The sequence below is a fragment of the Ixodes scapularis genome, unplaced genomic scaffold (assembly GCF_016920785.2).
Source record: "Ixodes scapularis isolate PalLabHiFi unplaced genomic scaffold, ASM1692078v2 PGA_scaffold4__175_contigs__length_147842914, whole genome shotgun sequence".
Taxonomy (NCBI): domain Eukaryota; kingdom Metazoa; phylum Arthropoda; class Arachnida; order Ixodida; family Ixodidae; genus Ixodes; species Ixodes scapularis.
Window position 1 is genome coordinate 115,064,943 of NW_024609879.1, and position 22,715 is coordinate 115,087,657.

At 48.8% G+C, this 22,715-nt stretch overlaps 1 protein-coding gene across 3 annotated transcripts in view; it reads left to right on the forward strand.

The window, feature by feature from the left end:
* Positions 1 to 22,715, forward strand: part of LOC8037754 (T-complex protein 11-like protein 1) — a 42,207-nt gene that overhangs the window by 10,308 nt on the left and 9,184 nt on the right. For 2 of the 3 annotated variants that reach the window (XM_029992384.4, XM_029992385.4), the window contains exons 2-6: positions 9,453 to 9,719; positions 14,817 to 14,949; positions 15,274 to 15,394; positions 15,932 to 16,152; positions 20,507 to 20,846. In XM_029992384.4, the coding sequence (XP_029848244.2) occupies positions 9,491 to 9,719; positions 14,817 to 14,949; positions 15,274 to 15,394; positions 15,932 to 16,152; positions 20,507 to 20,846 (1,044 nt within the window). In that variant the 5' untranslated portion in view covers positions 9,453 to 9,490. Of the gene's footprint in view, positions 1 to 9,092; positions 9,152 to 9,452; positions 9,720 to 14,816; positions 14,950 to 15,273; positions 15,395 to 15,931; positions 16,153 to 20,506; positions 20,847 to 22,715 lie in introns of those variants that run through there. The other variant, XM_029992386.3, reaches the window with a different exon arrangement.

Sequence of the window (22,715 nt, forward strand, 5' to 3'; positions counted from 1 at the left end):
GTTCAGACAGTTGCGTTTGACTGCGTTGCAGCAGCGAGAAACGAGGACATCTCTGCTACTTATATTGCGTGCTAAGATGATTCTTTGAACTGTATTGCACGCTTCATACGAAGCACAGATGTGCCGGTGACTCGCTTTCGGTTCTCGACGCAACGCAGTCAAACGCACTCAAACGCAAGTGTCCGAATTGCCCTTTACTCGTAGCCTCTGTACCCCGCAGAAAAGCGGGCTTGACGAGGCAGCTGTGGCTTGGTTTAATCTGAAATAAATTGATTGGACACGTTTTCATTTTCAATATTTCTGTCCAGGAGCATGGTTGCGCTATAAGCACGCAGAATTCTGCAGATCTAGCAAATCTAACCAAGATCATGCGCGGTGTTCACTCGAAAGCGTAACGCACAACTAAATTCGGTCCGAGCAGGTCATTTTTAGCGTACGCTATACTATTGCGTATTGCGTACGTAAGAGCCAGCAACGCTATACTAAAACTGTCTAGTATTTTGCAACAGAGTAGCGTATTTTTTTAATAAAGCCAAAAGACGCAACTGCTCGAAACCGAAACCGAAACCCGACGGAGGTCGGAGAAGTGGAGAGAAGAGAGTGAGTGGCGGAAGTCACGTGGCTACACCCGACCGTGCGTTTTTTTTTCTCCTCTCCGTAGCAGACGACACGTCATGCGGCGTGCGGGAACTGCTCGCCGCGCGATTCTTTTGCAGTTATGTTTGTTCCGCTCGTTGTTCTGTACTCCAAGATGAGTTGTTTTGTACATTGAGGAGTTGGAGATGAGTAGTGAGTGCCCGTGGTAAATTTCCATGATCGGCTCCGAAAAGAATACACCCAAGATGTTGCGTGAAGAGCTGGCTCACATGTCCTGCATCCGAAAAAAAGTGGCATTGTGCGACAGAGTTTCCGAAAGATCAACGGGATCGGGACCAATGGCTGGCTGCAATTCCTGTAGAACATATACGGGCACCTCGGAAAGCGGACGATGCCTGATTTATATGCTCCTTGCATTTTGTGGAAAGTGATTACATTGAGTTCGCAGGTGTCAAAACGGAAATTCCATACCATTTAATTCAGCGAAGTATCGTCCACAACATTTGTTTGTTATTTTTTTGTTTGTTTATTCAGTGATGATTGTAAAAAAAGAAAAAGATATGTAAACATAAAAAAATGTTTGAAAAAAAAAAAAAAATTCACGGGGGATCGAACCCGGTCCTACCGCGTCTGAACCGGTCGTCTTTCCCACTGAGCTACTGAGGCATCTTTTTTTTTTTTTTTTTTTTTTTTTTTTTTTTTTTTTTTTTTGTAACAAGAACTTTATTTACAATAAATATGCAAAGCAATATTTTACACTCAATTTTACACTCAGCCCTTTTGCACACTGTTCACCGATGTCTGAGGAGGAACGCCGCTGGAAAGTTCCATTCGTTTGAACGCCTACTCAGGCGGTACCTGACGAAGGACGCACGTGGTCGGTTTTCTGGTACCATGGGAACTCCTGAGTCCCCACAGCACCTCCGGCTGCTCAAGCCGCTCTTCTCGTGTGCTCATACGTGCTCCCGCACACACGATGCGCGCCACGCTCAGCCAATATTACAGATGAAAAAAAAGAAGAAAAAGTAAAGAAGAGAAAAGGGGCCTCGCACGCGCACCGCCCCCCTCACACGACAACCAAACCCTGCCCGCCAGAGGGCAGCCGACAGCCGCGGCCACCTAGAAGCCGGCGCCCCGGGCTATAACGTCTGGACTCGAGCTGTCTCCCCAGGCCCTGCCACTCGTCCGCCCCTCCCGTTGCCCCCCTGCCGGTCACCGAGACCACCCAGTCCAGTTTAGCCAGGAAGTAGTCCCAGGTTGGACGCGCATCCAAGTGGCACTGCACCATTGCTGTGCGCGACTGCCAGATGGCGTGTAGCCCCAGCAACACCAACACGCTCGTCACCTCCGTCCCTTCTCCGTCACCGAGAAGGAGGTACTTGAAAGTACGCCACTCAACGTCAAAGGCCGACCTAAGGCGGAAGCACGTCCTCATCTCGTCCCAGAACAAGTAGGCGTTCGAGCACTCGACAAGGACGTGCTGGATGGTCTCGGTGTTCCCGCAGAGGTCGCAGTTTAGAGACCAGGGCACGAAGACTCCCTTCCCATGCAGCCACGACTTGACGGGGAGCACCTCCATGTGCATACGGACGAAGAAGTCCTTTGTCGCCGTGGGAGCGGGGAGGCGCCGCACGAATCTGAAGAGACGCGCCGCTCCGTCGGGAACTGGTGGCGGCCTGTACAGAGGTGGCGGGAAAGTCGCTGCGACCGTGTCCCAGTATAGTTTCCTCTTAGTGATGGTTGTTAAGTAATCCCAAGAAAACAGGGCCAAGAAGAACTGTATGGCCTCTGCGATTTCGCTGTAAAAGCGCAATGCCGCCGCTTTCGCCGTACGACCACTCGTGCTCACCATCCACCTCCCCAGGTAAGGGAAACCGAGGTGGTGCAGCGCGCTCAGGAGCGTGGGCTCCTTTGCGTCCCGGAATAGAAGGAACCGCTGCACGTTAAGCTTGATAACGATGTTAACTAGGCCGAGGCCTCCGCTTTCCTGGTGTAGGAAAAGGTTGTCGCGTCGCGTCCGCTCCCATGGCGACCTCCAAACGAAAGTGGCCCAGCTTCTGTGGATCTTCTTGGCCGTCACCCCCGGGCAGCAGACGGCCTGAGCCTTGTAGAACACGGCCGGGTAAGTCACGGTGTTGCAGACCTGGACGCGGTTGAACACGGATATATATCTAGGCTGCCACGGCGATAGCTTCGCGACCATGGAGTTGGCGGCCCTTCTCCACACTGCCGCCACCGATTGCCCCGGGTCGATAGGGGCGCCGAGGTAGTTTCCGATCGAGGTGCTCCAGCATATCCCTGCGAATCTTGGGGGAGTTGTGGCCCAACACCCAAGCCAAGCGCCCATCGACTTCTCTGGGTTAATCTCCGCGCCCGATGCGGCGGTGTAGACGTCCACGTGCTGCAGGACGGCCTCCACTTGTTTCTTTGACGAGCAGATGATGGCCACGTCGTCTGCGAATGCCAAGACGCTGACGTCCTTCCCGTCTCCCAGTTGCAGTCCACTGATGCTCTGGTCTTCACTGATGGCGCGGCATAGTGGTTCAAGTTGCAAGGCGAAAAGGATAGGCGAAAGGGGGCACCCCTGTCGGACCGATCTTCCTATAGGGATGCGCGCACCCTTGACTCCGTTAATGAGCAGCCGCGTGCCGATTTCGCGATAGCACAAGGCTATCCACTCTCGCAGCCTCTCTCCCACGCCGAAGTGATCCAGCGCCGCCAGGAGAAACTTGTGGGATACCCTGTCGAACGCCTGGCGGAGGTCGAGCTGCATCACAGCGAGAGGCTGGTGTCCCTCCGCGGTCGCCTCGCAGACGGTGCGCATGACGTGAAGGTTCCGCGCGATCGAGCGGCCGCGGATCCCGTAACTCTGATGGGGCCCTATGATCTTTCTGAGCCCGATGTCCAGTCGTCTCGCCAGGATTTTCGCCAGAATTTTGTAGTCGCAACAGAGTAAGCTAATTGGTCGGAAGTCAGTCATCTCAGCGATGGGACCCTTCTTGGTTTTCTTGGGAATCAAGACCGTAAAGCTTTCCCTCATTGACGGAGGAAGTAGCTTTCGTGACTCTATGTCATTAAACACCTCAGCGAGGATGGGGCTAAGCTCGTCCGAAAACATTTTATAAAACTCTGCTCCAATGCCGTCCGGGCCGGGCGCCTTGTTACGGGAAAGCCTTTTAATGGCCTGCTGCACTTCGGACGGCCTAATGGGGCAGCTCATAACGTCTCTGGTCTCGTCAGGCACGGTGGGCGATCCACGTAGGACCGACACGAAGGCGTCCTCGTCCAGCTCCTCCTCCCGGAAAAGCTTCCCGTAGGCCTCCTCAAACATGGCGGCGATCTCTTCTTGCGAGGTCGCGACGCCCCCCTCGCCACGCACCTCCCTCAGGGCGTTTTCCTTCACTCTCCGCCTCTCGTGCGTGCGGAAAATCTTGGATGGCTGTATCTCTCCCTCCAGTCCCTCCACCCTGCTCCTCACCTGCGCCCCTTTATAGCGTTCCTCCAGAAGTCCGAGCAGCTCATCCTTGCAGTTTTTTATGTCCTCCCGAAAGGCCCCGGGGTCTTGTTCTTCTTCTTCTAGAAGAATCTTCAGGGTCCAAGTGAGGTGGTCTCGTACCTGGCGTGCCTCGGCAGCCCTCCGACGGCCGAATGCGGAGGCGGACTCCCGGAGCTGCTCCTTAAACTGTTCCCAGGAAACCGCATCCACGCCACACTCGGCAAGCCCCTCCAGTGCGTGCCTCGTTTCCCTCACAAATTCCTCCTCCTCCAAGACGCTGGCGTTCATTTTCCACGTGGTGTCTCGTCGTGCCCGCCTGGGCCCGGGCCCTCCGGATCGGAGCACGGTGGCGACGAAGCCGTGGTCAGAGAAAGGCACAAGTTTCGCGTCGTAAGATTGAATCCGATCGCTGAGTTCGCTCGAGACGTACACTCGATCCAGTCTGGCCTGGGAGGGTCCTTGCCATCGGGTGAAGCGTGGCGAAAAACTGTCCAGCACCTCGGTGACGTCCACGATGTCGAAATCACGCACGGCATCGCGAAGCGTGTTAGCGCCCGCGTCGGCTCTGGGGGCTGTTGATCCGCGCATTCTGTCCCGCGCATTAAGCGCGCAGTTGAAGTCGCCGCCGACGATGAGCGCCGCAGGGGTCTCGAGGAGGGCACGAAGCTCCGTGAAAAAAACTCTCCGCTCGGTCGCCGTGCTCGGTGCATAGACAGAGATAAGTCGAATTAGTTCGTTTCCGATGACACAGTCGGCCAACGCGAACCGGCCGTCTGCGCAAAGGGCCGGCTCAACCATTCTGATGCCCGTGGTTTTCCTTATCAGAATGGCACAACCTCCGGCGCGGTTCGCCGTTAATGTGTGTACACACCAAAAAACATTTCCGAAAAATTGCACAAAGCTCTGGGCCTTTTCTGGCGAACATATCTTGGTTTCTTGTAAAAAAATTATATCGGCCTTCTCTTCATTCAGAAGGTCCATTACAAAAGTTTTGCGCTTTCTTGCTGTGACGCTGACGCAATTAAAAGTTGCTATTTTAAGAGACTTGGTGAAGAGGGCTTATTTGGTGAGAAGAGGACAACTAAGCGGGCCAAGCAGATTCTGAAGGGACGGGGAGGAAGAATAGATCCTCTTACCGACCGGGAGGGGACCTAATCCTTCTTGTGGAGGGGAACCACGTCAAGCGACGACACGTTCATCTCCCGGGGCGGGAGCGATCCCAGCTCGGTTTTCTTGGTTGGATTCCGGACGCTACTTCGCGTCGCCCTGGCTGTGTCCTTGGGTGCGGCTCCATCCCGTCTCGGCTGCGGTTCCTCCATTGGAGCGGCTGTGCGCGCTGGCGGGCCGCTTCCCTGCGATTTCTCCGGCGCCAAGCAGGGACCTTTCGTTTTCTCGTCCTGTGTCCCTTCGGTTCCGGTGCTGGCGGCTGGCGCGCCGTCCGAGCCTTCTTTCTCGCCGTTCGGGCGCTCCTTTTCTTTCTCCTTTTCGCGGGCTGCCTCAGCCGACTCCTGCGGAATACCTTCTGTTTCTGCCTCTCTCTGTGCGGTGTCCGTGCTGCGCGATTCCAGAGGTTCGGCCTGTGGGGGATTCAGTGGCCCGGTGTTCGTGCCGCACTCCGTGCTTTCCCCGTCGTCCAGCATCTCGTTGTCCCGTGCCGCATCCGCGTGGCGCCGGGTCTTCGCGGCGTATGTGGGCACGCATTCCGCCTCCCCGTGGCCGTAGCTCCGGCATTGGCGGCACCACGGCGCCCGACACTGCCTCCGCATGTGCCCCAGCTGGTTACATCGGAGGCACCGCGGCGGCCTGCCTGGCACCGACACCAGCACCGGATAGAGGCTGACGCTTGTCTGGTCTGGTAACTCGTCCTTCGTGGTGCCCTCCTTGAGCACGATGGTGGCGGAGCGGGTCGAAGTTTCCACTTCGTAGTTCCCACTTGGAGATTTCCACATTTCCCTGGTTATCTTCACGATAGTCCCGTAGTCTTGGAAAGCCGTGCGGATCTCCCCGTCGGTCACGAAGGTCGGAAGCCAATGGATGCGAATCCCAACCTCCGTGACGTTCGGGTCGATCACGAGGCACCTCTTGCCCTTGATGACGAGCTCCTTGGCAGCAACCAGCTTTTCCTTGCTCTCTCTTGAATCCATCGTGCATACCCACACGTGGTTCGTGGATCTCTTTCCTTAGTAGTAATTCAGCCGGCAAAGTGTAAGTTGGAAAGTTTGCTATCGATTTTTCTCTAGCAAAAGCACTCCCGGGTCGAGGTCGGGAAGCACCACGCTTTGGGGACATTCGCACCTAGTAAAGAAATCGTACGCGTGCATATTCAACTCGAAGTAGACACGTCGTGCTTGACATTTGCGCGAGCGATGTCTTCAGCCACGAGAAGGGAGCGACGGCTCGGCGACGTCTTCGTGCAAATCGGCTTGGTGGCCGGGCGTGTCGTACGGGATGAATACCAATTCTTTTGATCAGTCCCAAATTTCTTTTTTAACGGTAGACAGAATTCGCTGGTACCGCGAACGACAGTTCTGAAATAGAGGTCCCACGCCCGTCGTCCGCTGGCATCGCCGTCCCCGCGAGTCCCACGATACGCGAAACGACGAACGCACAGAATGCTTCCGGTTCTCTGTGGAACTTTTTTTTTTTCAATCAACGTATTTACAGCTTTTTAGAAGCCACAAAAAATGGGTTTCATATTTTTTTCTATTTTTAATAGTGAGTGTGTGCCTTCAGTGACCCACGACTTTGATTAAATTTGGTGGTCGCATCGATACCTTAGAAAACGGCCCGTGACCGCGAAAAAGAGAGTGAGCGAGACTCGAACCGGCCAGTTCTTGATCGGCGGTTTTCAGGCGGAAAGAAACCGAATTTCGAGCCGCAAATTCTGTTCTGGGTAGTTGAGCTCTCATATGTCACGTACAACTAAAAACCTCGGCGAGCATAAATACCCTGTCAGTGTCCCTTTAAAGGGTACTACAACAAAATTACGGCGCTCATTTTTTGGTCCATATATGTTCAAAGGAGCAGCATCACATCGAACATACCAGTATCTTCTTAAAAAAGTCACGAAAAGGAATTTTAAAAGAAATTAAATAATTAGCAAAGAGCACCTGGTGGATGTCACTAACGCCTCGCTTGTAAGGCCGATCTAGGAACCTTGATAGCTAGTGACAGAGGTTGTCTCGCCTCCGGCCATGACGAGGGAAGGGGGAAAGGAGGAACTCCCCTCTTCCCGAGAATGCCTTTTGTGTGTCGCGGAAGTTGCTGTTGTCCGCCTAAAAGATTATCGAAGATTAACCCGTCACTCAAAATTCGTACAAAAGCAGCCGCTTCGGTGGCTGGAACGAGGAGGCCGTCCTCTCGACGTCTGCCTCGCCGTAGCTTTGCTTGTCCCGAGACGACCTACGTCACGATTGCATTGGATGTCACGTGGTCTCCGCTGGGCCTTCTCCGAGCGCTTGGCAGAGTGGGCCGTTTATAACGAAAAATACAGCCACCAGGCTCAAAATACAAACTTGCGATTGTCATTTACGGATATTGTGGATCATAATCAACCTATTTTTGAACACGACGGGAATATTTAAAATTTCGTTGAAGTATCCCTTTAAAGATTTGTTTCTCACTAAAGATTGCTTTAGAACATTCTATCTCGCCAAAAATACTGTCCCTAGGAAAAGCAAAGAATGCAGGAGCATCAGTCGTCCCGGGAAGTGTGTTCTTCTTTGGCAGGGAAGGAGCGGAAAACATTCTTTGGGCGAAAAAAGCTAACACATACAAGCCACAAGGAAGTAGAAGAAACCTGCAAGTGGCTTCTTTGCCTACGAGTATATATTGAGGAGTCTGAATTCAATCCTCAGGAGTGGTGGAACTTGCGCCAGCACGAGTTTCCGTACTTCATTTTCGTGGTGCAGTTTGTGCATACCATCCCAGCATCCAGTGCACCAACGAAGAAAGACTTCTCACTAGCGAGTATTAATTTACGAGAGGCGAACCAGTCTGAACTCGTGCGTGTTGACAATATTCTGTTTCTTCTACACAGCAACCTCGACACGTGAAATGTTGCGTGCGTGTGCGTTGTCTTTTTCTCGACAGTTGGCACCGAGTTATTTTGAAGTATGCGGTTCCAAGCATGCAGTTGAGGGTTCACGTTTAAAACTGAAACTGATAGGAGGTGTTGCCATTATTGAATACTGTGATATTTTCCCAGTAGTGTACTCACGCCTTACCATATATACACGAGTATACTTTTCTTCGCTGAGTGAGTGCCCTTCCTCTCCCACTTTTTTATTGTTTCGCCTAAAAAAGAGGACACAACGTTATTAGTCTGTCCTTCGACAACGTTCATGTTTAAAAAATATGCGTCTGCTTGAAGCAGGTTCTACAAAGCAAAAAGGACCGCATATACTGGACAGAGCGTCAGTGTCACAAACTCCCAAGAAGATCTAATAACTGTGATCATCTTTCGAGCGATGCAAAGTGTCTCTGGGAGGATGATCGTTTATTTTATAAATATGATCAAACTGGATACAATAAAATGACTTTCACCGTATTCTTACACAAAGAGTTTTTTGTAGAAAGGTAAGCCGACGGCTTACAGGACACCATCCAGATTTTTTTTTTTTTAGGTTTATTAATGCTTGATGTTATTATGTAAAATGAATGCGCGGATTGAGAGTCGGATACATTTCTGAATTTCGCGGATGCGGTTCGAATGTGGATACAATTATTTAAGAGCATTGCGGATGCCGATCGGATGTGGAGACGAAGTCTGCGGATGCGGATGATCAAATTCCTATCCGTGCAGGGCTCCACATATCTCCAAGTTCTTCATCCATGTATTTCAGTAGGGAAATAGGAGTGGTGAAAGCCTGAAAATTGCTTTTTACGATTGATTTTATTATCTCTCCTGTGGCTCCACCTGTGAGCAATTTTTCAGACGTCCCATTTTGGCCGGGACTGTTTCATTTTAAGGGTTAATTTCTGCCGTTCTGTCATTTTGTATCAATAGTGCCTCATATCCCTTTTTCATGGGAGTGTGCATAGTTCCAAATCGGTACTGTAAGCAAATGGAAGAAAAACTAGAGTGTGTTAGGCTGTTAAATCATAATTTTATAAAATAAGCATGCATGAATGTGTTATCTGCTGTAGAGGAAATTATGAGCTCATTCCGCGGTTACAAATTAGCTAGTACATATCTTCTTCACATATATCTGTATGTGAGAGTTTTTCTATATTACTGAATTTTGTATGCGGATTGCTTGGCAACATTTCTTCCCATTTGTTTAAAGCTCGGGAAGAAGTGCACTCGTGTGTTTTGAGTGAAAAACTCCGGAAAACTTGCTGTCTCTTCTCTCCCCAGGAGCCATCTTTTGCATCCCGGGGTCGAGACTGGCAGCCATGGATGACTCTGAAGATGACGACAGGGGGCTGGGTGAGTCGCCCGAGCGGCCCCTCAAGGGGCAAGCCTGCCGCCACACGGCGAGCAAGAGCAGCAACGACGACGAGCGGGAAGATGGCGCAAACGACGGCCAGGAACGGCCGAGCGGCAGTGAGGGGTCTCCGTCCAAGAAGAAGTCGCGGGACAACATTCCCGAGCCGCTGAGCAGCCTGCATGGCTTCGTCCCAGGTACGGCCGACTCTTTCGTCCGAACCACAGCAATAGTGTCGTCCTTCCGGTTAAGTCCTCCAGGGGGGGGTGTTGGTTTTTTTTTCCCCCAGAGTTTGTTTTTGATGAAATTGGGAGGTTGTTTCCTTCGAGTTCATTTCTCCAAAACGGAAGTCATTCAGTCTTGTCTTACGTCCGAGAGCATTAATTCAAACTGGAATGTGAAACCCTCCGGAACTTGTAGTTTTTGGATGTGTGGTTGATGGAAGCATGCTTGGCCAAACAATGTTGCTGAGGACATTGAAGCTTGTACTTAAACTCTGTTCAGCAGTAAGTTGGCAGGGTGGGGGAAGCTATATGTGCCCCTTGGAACAGTGAATTGTCAGGCACCATGTGTTCAAGCTTTCTGCAGATACTCTCATGCTGGGAGTGGGGTTGGGCAATAAAAGGTGGGTTATAATTAGGGTTCCGCGTTTTCGGTTTCTATTTTTTCAGAATTCGGCGTACTTTTTTCGGTGTTTATTTTAAAATTCAATTTTCGGTTTTTTTCGGCGTATATTTATGCCCCCAAAAGTTTATCGGCTTTTTTCGGTGAATATAAATTAAACACCAAAGGACGCCGAATCAGATGACCCTTGCAGCTCTGATAATTGTAATCATTCAAAGAATAACAGCACAGATATATTGTAAAAAAAAAAATGAACACTTTATTTTGCAAATGTGTGCAACTGCAAAAGAAACAAGAAAAAAAAACACAGAAGTACAAACAAGTCAGATAAGAAGCCTATGCCTAAAAAACATGCAACTTTACCTTCTGTGCATCAGGATTACGTGATCTTTTTATAGTACACGCACATGTACTTTCCCAGGTTCTCCTCATTGGTCCGCACTCTTTTTTTCCTGTTAATATGACCCTGAGAATGCCCTCTCAGCGCTAACACTGCAGGCACTGAGAGGCTGAGGAGACGAAGCGCTGCCTAAGCCAAAATCGGCCAATCAACCAGTTGTGACCGCCAAAAGAGACACGGTGCGACGTTTTGAAGCACTGCGACGTTTTGAAGCACAACACAACATGCAGAGCTTGAATTAAGTCAGTCTTCCTTACAACGAGTGTGAAAACACGCTCGTACATGGCAAAGTCATAGGGCATTTCGGACTTCACGTTCCGATTGATGATGCGCAGATTAAACCAAAACGTCGTGATGGCATCCCTATATCCCATACATCGGGACACGTTTCGATAGACACTGTCGTTCCACTTTTTCGCTACGGCTCTGCGGTACGACTGGAAGGTCAGAGTGACCTTTCCCGATTAAAATCTGATTTTGGGAAAGTGGATTCGACGTACTTTTATCGGTTTAAATCGAAAATGCCGAACCTAAAACTGACCTTTTTCGGTTAAAACCGAATTTTCGAAAATGGATTCGGCGTACTTTTATCGGTTTTTATCGGTTTAAACCGAAAACTCCGAACCCTAGTTATAATTAATTGGCTGATTCAGCAGACCCATATCCTCCTGTGCCCTGCTGCTTAGCAGCGGACAGAGTGTAGAGGAAGCAGTGCCTGATCGAAGACTTTCACACTTCTATACCTGCTTTCACCTCAAGAAAGAAGCAAGTTTTGCGCATTGTTCATACGCGGTGCGAAGTAGTTCTTATGAGATTTGGCTTTGAAGAAAAAGCAATGACTTTTGGTGTTTGGAATGTGTATGTCTTGATAAGGTATTGTATATCTAATCTACAATTCACCTACATATGTCTAAATTATTTACATAAAGGGGGAAATTAGTAATGCTCCGTGGGAAGCCGGACTTGTTTTACTACGGTTCTTGAGGTGAAAACAAGTATAAACATTGAGGGGTTGAATTTAAAATTTTTGTCTAGTAAATCTGGACTGACAAAAAGCTCACTGGAACCTGTTTTCCGGTCTGTTCTTGCAAAGGAAAAAAATCCGAAGCCCTATGCAGTCTTAAAGGCGTTCTTTCGGCCTCTTCTTACACATGCTGAGGGATATTTCTTGAGAGCACCTTCCTTTTTTACTGTCTATGTAAGGCTGCAAACTGACGACTGGAGTGTAGCTTGAAAGACGCAACGGTCGAAGCGCTGTGCCATTTGCGCCAAATTGTGCCATGAACGAAAGTCTGCTACAACTTGCTTTAAAAAGCCGTTTTTGCTAAGAATTCCGCCACGCCTACGCCGAGATGGGCTTAAAGCAAAATAAATTGGATCCCAGGTGAAAATTTTCGACTGGGACCAACTGGTCCCAGTTCCAACTGGTTTATGGAACAATTCCCAGTTGCAACTGGTCCCAGCTGGAATTAGTCCCAGTTACAACTAGTCCCAGTTACAACTAGTCCCAGTTACAACTAGTCCCAGTTACAACTGGTCCCAGTTACAACTGGTCCCAGTTACAACTGGTCCCAGTTGGAGTTGGTGCCAGTTACCGCTGGTGCCAACTCCAGCAACCATGAAACACGGCACAAAATGGAAGGTTGACAAGTCTTTATTGTCGAAAACTTGGAGAATAAAATTAAATAATAGGTTCAGTGACATACACGCTTCCGGGTTTAGGCACTTGTTGAGATGATTGAATCGCTTTTTCAGAGGTAGTATTCGTGAAATAAAGAAAGATCAACCTCTGGCGTCTGTTAGTGAAGACTTCCTCAGCTCCCCTCCCCATCGCGTGAAGAAAGGTGCTCACCCGTGTTCCCGCGTTGCGGAGGTAAAGCCCTGATACGATGTGGTAGCGCTCCCACCTAGCAATCCAACATTTCCAATTAACTCTGTCACAACAGTCAAACATTTTTGAGGTAGACCTCCCGCCATTTTCTTCATTGTGCTGTCCGCGGCGGTTTTCTCTTCCGTCTGGTCTTTCCTGGGTGCCTTCCGATCGCTGAACTGCATCTTTCCATCCTCGAAGTTCACCGCTGTCACCATGGTGTGTGTACATTTGGGTCCAAAGAAGCGCAGCTGTGGTTTTGACGTTTTTATAACGATGTCAACTTCGACGATGGCAACCCTTCTCTACTGCATCCGTCTGACGTTGGTAGCACATGCAGCGCCATCTGACGACAGCACGTACCACTAATCCGCACCCGCGTGCCACGGCGGCCGGCTAGCTCTGATTGGCCAAAAGATGAATTTATTTATTAAAAGAAAAAAAAATACTGTAAATATTTAAATAATTGCGTTACTACATTTTTATTATATGCACTAAGTGTTCATTTTGGTGAACACATTTTATGTCACTAATCATAATTTCCAATTAAAAGAAATTATTTAGTGAATTACATTTTTATTATTTTTATAAATACATAAATGTACTTAGTAATTAAAAATTTTCCTATTTGTATAAATCTAAAAATTTAAGTATTTTTAGTTTTCTTAAATTGGTTGCCCCAGGTGAACTGGGAATAGGAAAACCATTTGAAGTCCGACTGGGAATCCCTCCAACAAGCTAACTGGTCCCGGTTTATTCCATTCCTAACTGGGAGTGAAACTAGTTGCTGGCCCCAGTTGGTCCCAGCTGATTCCCAGTTGGGACCAGTTAGTCCCAGTTGAAACCAGTTGAGGTGCCAACTGGTCCCAGTTAGAAATTTTCGCCTGGGATGTTTATTATTGGTCGACCCTGCTGATATTCAGACAAGTAGAAGGAAAGAAAAAATAGTACAAATAGGAATTTCACAGCGTCTCTACTCACCGTATAGTTTGTTTCCTCTTGGGTCGGAGCACAGTCGAAGCCTCGAACTCAAACAACCACAAACACACATACTCAAAGCACAAGTCACAGGACATTCGCTGCTCTTGATCGGCTTAGCAGGCGAAAGAACTCGTACAAGGAGATGACGAATGCCATGATGTCGCGCTTTGATGCTGTGAATCAATTCCACTCTGGCCGGTTGATGTGCCGGCTGGCCGATAGCCGACATCGTCTAAATTTCCAGACGACGTCGTCGATGTCAGGAACTTAGTGTGATAGCCGCTGCGCAAATTAGGTTCGGGATTATTACAGGTCAAACTTCTTTTTTTCAACTAAAAAGTTAATCTCTAATTTAAAAAGAAAAAGAAATGAGCGGAAAAAGAGAGAGAGAGAAGAAAACACTGGTCTATTTATTTGAATAAATATGGTAGTTCCCATGTAGCTGTCGATCGAGAGAGCAGCAAACTTTGACATAACTCTGGTTCCTATGCCACTAAAGAGCAGGGTCATATTTGAAGCGCAAGTAGAGGCTTCTTTTTTCATAGTTTTGGGTGGTTATTTTTGCAGTTTATGGTATTAGTGTTGAGTTTGGCAGGCTCATTAAACTTATGGGATGCATTTTTCTTGGTAGACATGTTAGCGGCTATAGTTTTTCTTGCTGGCATATTACAGAAATTATTTTACGTGCTAAGCAAACTACTGAGTGTAGGATGGAGAGGGGAGGGAGGATTTATTCCAATGAAGTGTTGTGCTATGATTCACTTCTCAACCAATTTTTAATACCCATTGTAAATGAAACCTACTCCGACTAGAGCCTTATTTAAGAAGAGCTGTGTTCTTTTTACGCCCCATCTATTCTTATCACAAACAGTGGTAATATGCTAAAAGTATAAAAGAAGAACCCCTAATCACTATCATAAATGAACTCGTTATGCAATCACTTTTTCATTCTCATCTGATGTGCTAACAGATGTTGGCATCTGGTCCAAAAATGTCAGTGGCTGCTTCAAACCATAATTTTGCCTGCGACAGAACCTGCTACAGAAGGTAAAATACTGCTTCAAATACTGAAGAAGTAGCTTGGTCCGTTGCGGCCTGCCACTGCCCTTATACCCCCATGCGTGTCCTCGGATGTTGCTTTGAAATGAACCAATGTCAGCGGTTGTTTATGTACCGCAGACTATACTTCAATCATCCTGATGCTGAGACTGCACCTAAAGTGCGAGCTAGCCCACACTCCTGGCTTTGAGACGTGTATATCTAGGGCGAGCGCTCGTTCTGTGGAACGTTTCGAACGCTGCGACCTCATGTTTTAGGCTCATGGCATTGGCTGTAGTCTCAGCTTAAGGTGAGCAAAGTATAGAACTCGTCAACTTTAGACACGACGGAGACTTGAGGGAGTGTAACTTGTGTTCACAGAGTCTCCGCCGAGGTTTGTGTCCTTGGAACAGATCATGACGACGGCCAACGGAGTGACCAACATGATGCTTGCCCACGAGATTGTCATGGACGACACGTTCAAGCTGAAGAAGCAGGAGTACCCAGAGAAGAGGTACGGAGAATAGTGGGCACTTTCAGCATGGCACAAGCAATTTAAGTTATCAGTGAGATAATTTTTTTGTATGACCTCGCCAGCCTCTTGAGATCAGCAGTGTACGAAAAGAAGTAGTACCTCTACGAAAAGAAATGGGAGGTGTTCCTCCCGGACCTGACAGGATTGTTGCTACTTGCCGTGTGGTGTCACGATACAGAAGAGCAGTTCCTCTAAAGTTGTTTGGGTTCTTTCTTCAATGTGGTGTCCTTAGCCTCACCACATGGGCGTGCCATTTGGCTGAACGGTTTGTGAAGGGGCTCAGCCGAGGCCTTTGCTGTGCAGCTTGGAGCATGAGGTGAAGAAAATCCTGCACCAGGCGTTCTGGCAGGTCTTGGAAGACCAGCTGGCTGAGAGTCCTCCCAACTATGACCAGGCCATGCAGCTCCTCCAGGAAGCCAAGGAGGTCTGCTCTCTTGTACTCTCTTCTGTACAGTATGTTGCCAGGCCTCACCTTCGGAGGCGTTGGAGAGCCTCCCATCTTCATCTCACAAGTCGTCTTTGTCACTGGCAAAGGCATGAACCCGACTGCTTGGTTTCCAAAAGCAGTCTTTCCACGCGTGAATGCTTATGCACGCGAAGCGTTCTGCAGAGCCACTGTCTCATGTCCGTAGCTTTGCTAGCGTTGAGGACAACTTGTGAGAGATAATAGAGAGCTTGATTCAACATGCTTCTGCCAGTATTGACCTTTTTCCAGTTCATATGTGACCTTTGAAAGGAAATATGTACAGAAGGCCACTCTCACGAAAGACAACAAAATAGAAGGGGTTGGCATTTGTGTCTATTGTTACGTTTATTGACGGAGAGTTAGGGCAAACAAATTTATTTGTGTAACGGGCTGAAAATGTTAAGGTTCCATTTTAAACCGAGCTTCCGCCAAAGACTGAAGTTGCTACCAGCACACAGGGTGCCCTGAGGGACGTTGGCGCGTCCATGGGTGCAGACGCTGCTGGGGCTCCTGCTCCCCCACAACACGAGCCTGCGTGCAGAGATCATGGAGGGACTGGACGTGGCCTTGGTGCGGCAGCAGGCGGAGCACGGGACCCTCGACTTTGGCTACTATGCCCGGCTGCTCATCTCGCTCATGGCCCGCATGTGCGCCCCGGTCAGGGACGCCAGCGTGCGGGACCTGCTCAAGATTGAAGGGGTGGTGCCGCTCTTCAGGTGGGAGCACGCCGTGTTCGCACGAACCACGGTCACTCTGCTCATAGACTATACAAAAGACACGGAGTTAGCTGCAGACGTGGCGACAGAAGTACCACATCTGCTCGAGTAATAGCTGCACTTCTTACAAACGAGGCCCTCACCTTTACTTGCCCGCAGAACACTTGTATTGCCAATCGTCGCGTTCTGCATAAAAAAATGCGGCGAATAATGAGGTCGAGAACACGATCCTTTGTAAGAATGCTGTCTGAGCAGATAGAATTTTCGCATGAAGACGTAGTCTCTGTCCTGTAAATCGCTGCCATTTTTCTGCCAATTGTGGTGATTCGCTATCCCCGCACTCCGTGGGAAAGGAGACCCACTGGCTTTGTTCGTAAACAGTGCGGCCATTACTCGAGCAAATGTATATGGACATGCCACAGGCATATTCTAAACACGTTTGCTTCATACAAATATATGCTTCGAACATGTCTGCAGACAGTTTGTTACATGGGCGATGTGACAGGGCCGCCATATACGAGGAATAAACACGCCTAAGCATCTGCAGACTGTCTTTTGTGCTACGTATAAGCAGTGTGAGTGTGGCTTCAGAGCAGCTTATTATGGCAGAGCCAGCGTATCGCCGGTCAGAAAATGTTTGCTGCATCCCATTTTTTTAATCTTACTTTTCAATCTTAAAACATTGAGTTATTTATTGGCGTTCTTGCGTTAGTCGTATGGCCCTACATCGCGCGGTTGCAGTGCAATTTCGGTTTCAAACGCATCCGGGTCTTCTGTCGTCTGGTAACCACGCCCCGCCACGGCTCGCATTTTGCTGTGGAATGTGGTTGTGAAGCCTGATTGTGGGTTGTCATTATAATTCAACAAAGCTAAGCAATAAAAAGTTATAGCCCCATGGGGGATTTGAACTCGGGACTTTACGAAGTCAGTAGCAAGGAGGTATGCGTGCGTAAGGTCTCTCGACCGTTTACCTGTCCGTTTTAAGCTGCATATTTTTGCCGGTGTAGCCGTAGGACTTACCGTAAACTGCCGCAGAAGCACCCGCTTTGTTCAAGCGCCCACTATTAACATTTCCCAAACTTGGTAATTCTGCAAATTACGAGTGAAGTGCCCAATTTGACCGTACAAGTGCCCATGTCTAGGTTAACCCAGTTTTCAGTGAAAGTGGGGTGGGCACTCCTTCGGTATTTTACGGTAGTATTTCATATTTCCCACCACTGGCAGTCATGAGTTTTTCTATATTTTATTTTACCACGACCTGCCTCGGCAGTAACTTGAAACGCCACTCCCCAAGTATGCAAAGGCGATTCGTTTTGCTTGTACAGTAGACTCCCTTTAAGACGAGCACGAAGGGACCCTGAAAATTTGTTCAAGTTATCAGATGTTCGTCCTAACCGAAGTGCCCTAATTATCATGCTGGGCATTTCTAAATTGCTGTATACCAATAAACACAGAATGAAAAGGCCTACAATAAAGAGATACTTAAAAAGGGACATTCTTTGGGCTTACCATTGCAAAACAAGAAAAAAAAATGTTTCACATACCACTGGGAGGGGGGGGAAACCGATCCATTCGGTAATTTTTGACTGCCTCCTCCTCTGTGCAAACCGGTGTCTAACAATGAAAGACGACATGTGGCCAATGTTCCTGAGAAAACCTTTAGAACCTTCCTGTTTCAAAAAGAAGAGTTTAGTTTAGTTCACGCCGTAATTTGTGTTCAGGTACGCTCGCGCGTGTGCGGTGCATGCGTGTTTGTATCTGCAGCTCCAGTGCGGCCCGACCACCCTCTCCACTCTGGCGCTCTCCTCCTTTCTCCTTCCCGAACACTGCCGTTACGCAATGCGCGGCGTCGCCATCGGTGCAGTGCCGTCGCGAAGGGGATCTATGGAAGTTCGAGTTAACCAAAACGCGCATGCAAAAGCGGTTTGTGTTAAAAAATTTTTTTTGCATGCGTCTATGGGAAACTAACCAAATGTTCTTACTTTGTTCGACATATCCGAAGATTCCACTTAAGCGAGTTCGCCTTAACGGGAGTCTACTGTATTACCGGCCTTCTCGTCCTTTATCTGCGAGTGGGCCAACACTTTTCTGGTCAAAGTGAGAACATAGTCGTGGCTCGTCGTTTGGCTAGCATATCGGGACGCGACTTCGGCCGATCAAGGTTGCAAACGATTCCCTCTCAAACTCTTCTCTGTAGCATGACATACAATAGCACACACAACTTACGGTGTCTACGTACGGCTCGAAACACAAAATTCGTCCACGGTGCGATAGGCAACGCTTGCCATAGCCTTGCTGGAGCGGCCAGAGCTCAATGGGGTCGGCCGTCTTATAAATTTTCAAGCATAATATCCAACGTCGGATGGCATCTGTCAACTTGCGTGCGTAGCGTCATAATGACGCCCCTGTGGGAGCGATATCTAATGCTCTGGCTTCGCCCATCAAGTCCGGTCTTTGTTGCCATCGCATGCAGACGACACAAATTTCCCATTGGTTGCCTATTGGGACGTATTTCAGAACTGAGAAAGAAGCTCTCTGGGAAACCCAAATTATCTTTTTGCTCTACTAAATAAACCCAGACAATAAAAAAAAAATGAATGTGGCTTGTATAATAAATATAGGGCAGGGATTCCAAATCGACATGCAACTCAGATTTAAGGGAACAATGTTTGACGACCGCTTTTACTACGCTACTTGCTGCTCTGGAAACTTTGGTGGTTTCTAGCCCAGTAAAGTTTGCCACTACAGATAACACTAATGCATGTAAAAAAAAAAAAATTTGATGTTTTTTTCTTTTTTTTTTTGCAGATGGAGCAATTTTTTGTGGCATTTGAATTATTTAGATATAGTATGGCTCGGGTCTTAGTTACAGACGGCGTCTCTAATCTTCCATCTTTACAACGGGTTTGTAGAACCCACGCCCATCTTTTCAACACCACGTGCGTCCATTAAGTTTTTTGAGAAACCCGATTGGTCGACTCCAAACGTCAGCAGCTTGCCTCTGGTGTTTCATTTTGCTTCCGGGAAAAGCTTTCCCATAGCGTGACAAAAAGATTCCCGGCCAGGTAATCTCAGTACTGTGATGCCGCTTCAGACCTCTTCCTCAATCAAAGCAGTTCTAGGGGCCACATGCCATGCCAAGCACCTGCAATACTCAGTTGACCACCAAGTTTCGGTTGGCTATCCTCGCTTCACGACATTGCGTCGCGACCAAATAGAGTTCTTGCATTTTCAATTATGCGACTTTCTTTAAATTTATTACTCTAGGTGTTGCCTATATACGGATAGAATGCTGGGGCACACTTTTTAGGGTTCCCGACATGCCGGATTTTTGCGCAGATAAACACAGGACGATGATCACGCATGGAAGGAGTATACTGGGCTGATCGTCCTGTTCCATTGGCTTCTCAATGTCCTGGGCTTCTTAAATTGCCCGTCAGCCGGAAGGATCATGCTGCACTCTAATGTGGTAGCCATGGGCTGCCAGAGAGGTATGGGACGTGGCAGACCATACTCCTGCTCCTCGCTAAGCCTAGGCTGTCCCCTTACGGCTGCCGCAGGTCTGTGTTTCAACGGGGACACCCACGAACACGAATGGGCACAATGCAAGCGAGTGCAGACTTCATTTTCACGCAGTACTCAGATGCACCACATTGTCATTGGGGCGATTAAAAACCTGCCACCGTGGCATAACCAGGTATGCAACACGCCCATGTATGCGAGGGTTTTTGAAAGTAGTCAACAGCCTGTGTACTGCTTCTAAGGCACTTTAGACGGCCCGCAAAAACCGGGTTTTCAACGAATTGCGCTGCAATTCACGACAGAGGTGTAAGCAAGTGGTGGAAGTTGGAAAAGATCAAGGAATGAACTTGCCTCGTTCAAAACAAAAAAAGAGCCTGTTCTGGGTGATCTATGCCGCCACTTTGCAGATGATGCACGCGTAGAGAGAAGTGCTACCGACAGGGCGCACACGGCGTTGAGGGAGCGCTGGCCGATTCGTGTTGATAGCAGACGATCTCGCAAAAGAACACGAATCGGCCGGCGCTCTAGACGCGGCGTACGCCATCTGTCAGCAGCGCTTATTCCTACACATCCATTGTCTGTGAAGTGATGGCTTAAATTGTCCAAAATAAGTTTTTTTTTTTTTAATGAGTTAAGTGTATTTTTTAATTTTTTCGCTGTAAACTTCCACCTGCTTGCACCTTTGTAGTTAATTTCAGCATGGTATACGTTGAAAAACCGATTCCTGTGGGTCGTCTGAAGTGCCTCGGAGACGATAGTTAACACGCTGTATTTGTAACATTCCACTCCCGCCTTGATCCCGCCCTGGCCCGCGCCGTCCCTTTTCCCGCAGGGGAATCATGGACCAGCTGGAGGTGATGAAGCTGGACATGGTGAACTTCACCATCCAGGAGGCCCGACCCCTGATCCAGTCGCACTCGGTGGGCTACGCCCGGGAGAAGTTCCGGACGTACCTGGAGACCCAGGCGCTGCTCAGCCCCGGCTTGGACCCCCTGGTGCACACCCGGGCCTGGCTGCGCAGGAGCCATGAGGAGCTGCGAGCCCTGAGCGCCCAGTACAGCCCGGACCCTGTGTTGAACGGGCCTGGGGCATCTGGGCCCCCGTTTGCGGTGGTGCTGGCCAAGGCCTACATCCAGCTGCTGTGCTGGGACCCGAGCTGGGAGTACCCTGAGGTGAGGGCCGGGGAAAAGGGGATGCTAGGTCCTTGTCTTCCCTTTTATAAAACCACTAAAATGAGAAAAAACATGTTTTTCTAAAGGGCTTGAATGGCTGAAATGCATATTTTTCCCTTAATCCCCCCCCCCCCCCCCCCCCCTGGCCCCCTCTCAAAAAAACTTTTTTACCAATATTTTTACGTTAGGTGCAATTTAGGTGGAGCTCATTACCCTCTCTAGGCCCCGCCCACAGAATGGTAGCCCCACCCACAGAATGATAGCCCCGCCCATTACTACTGGATTGGCTTGGCTGCTTAACTAAACATGTTTGCAGGCATATGTCTCTCTGTCACAACGTCCGGTGCACTCTAGCCTGCTGTCAGGACCGTCTGCTAGTCGTGCGGGCAGACGCGCAGCAGCGTATGGCGTCGTCTGCAATTAGGACACATTCTACAACCACCCATAGAGCACCCGTCAAACGTGGCCATGAAAGCAGTGCTTCCTCCTCCGTTGTCGCTTGTGTGTCTGCTATTTCGCTCCCGTCTGAATCTGTCCTCGACGATCGGCAGACGACCATGAAACGGTGTTCTAGCGTTCCATCGTGCACAAGCTACGATCTAATACAAGTGTCTGTCAGTGTCTGTTGATGCGCAATAAAATGCAACTTAAAGAACTAACAAAAAAATCAACAAAATATGCAGTCCTTTCAGCTTTTCTGTTCTTGTTGTTTCCTCGCAAAGTGTCCGTGAGGAAGGTGGGTGGCCATCATGACGAACAGTTAAAAAGCAACATAAAAATATTTGGTTTAGGAAGCCAGGTGCGCTGCTCAAACTTTTATAGCTACGTGCCTTCCAAAGCAAACTAATGGAAACATACCTGGACAAGCCTGTCGCGAGGAAAACACCCGATTTGTTCCAGTCAAATGGCTTGCAAATTCTTACCTGTCTAGGTTACCTCTCAGTACTGAAACCATGGTTGCAGTCCCGACAACTGCACGATTCTCAGAGTAGCAGGGTTGCTTTTGCAGGCGCCGACAGATTTATCGAGCATCAAAACGCGCAAACGAACAAATCAATCATGATCGAGCACAATAGCTGACATGGGATGCTAGGCTCACACCAGTCCCTCTACGAAAACAAGCGCCCGCACAGCGCTTCCAAAGGCAGGTACTTGCGACAGTTGTTTGCTGCAAACTACGTTGGTTGAGACTATCTTACGCTAAAAACTTCGGTGAATGTGAAGGAACTCGCACTCGTAAGAACAGGCAAGCTCAAAGAGCTATGCAGTGTTTCAAATGCTCGCCGTAAATGCCAGCAATCATGCCTGTTATCGTTTGAAACCAAAAAGAAACAAAAACAACCAATCTTGATATTTAAGAAAAGAAATAATGACTATCTATATAATTTGTTTCTCCACACAAAAAAAAAAAAAAAAATGGTGTCTAATAAAAGAGTACCACGGCAGGGGGAGACAATTTTAGAACAAACCAGGATGTCTACCGACCGGGAAAACTGGGAATTGTTAGGGAATTTTAAGACACCTGGAAAAGTCAGGGAATTGTCAGGGAAAGTTCCAAAAAAAGTTGCCGAGTCAGGGAATTTATCTCATGTTCGCCCACTCATGCTAGAAGCGGCAGGCACGAGCGCAGTTAAGTGCGGCGGCACGACGTCTGCGCGTGATTTGCACTTTGTTAGAGTGGGCTAGAAACATCTGAACGAGACGAGCTGCCGGGTCTGGTTGAAGTGCCGAATGTCGAAAGTTGGCGTGGCGGCGCTGCAATCGAGCTAGCTTGGGACACGATGCAGCGACGTGGAGTGCGGCTATTGCAAACGCTGATGAACGCCGCTACACGCAGCTGGACGCGCTGTGAGCCAGCCGCGATGCGAA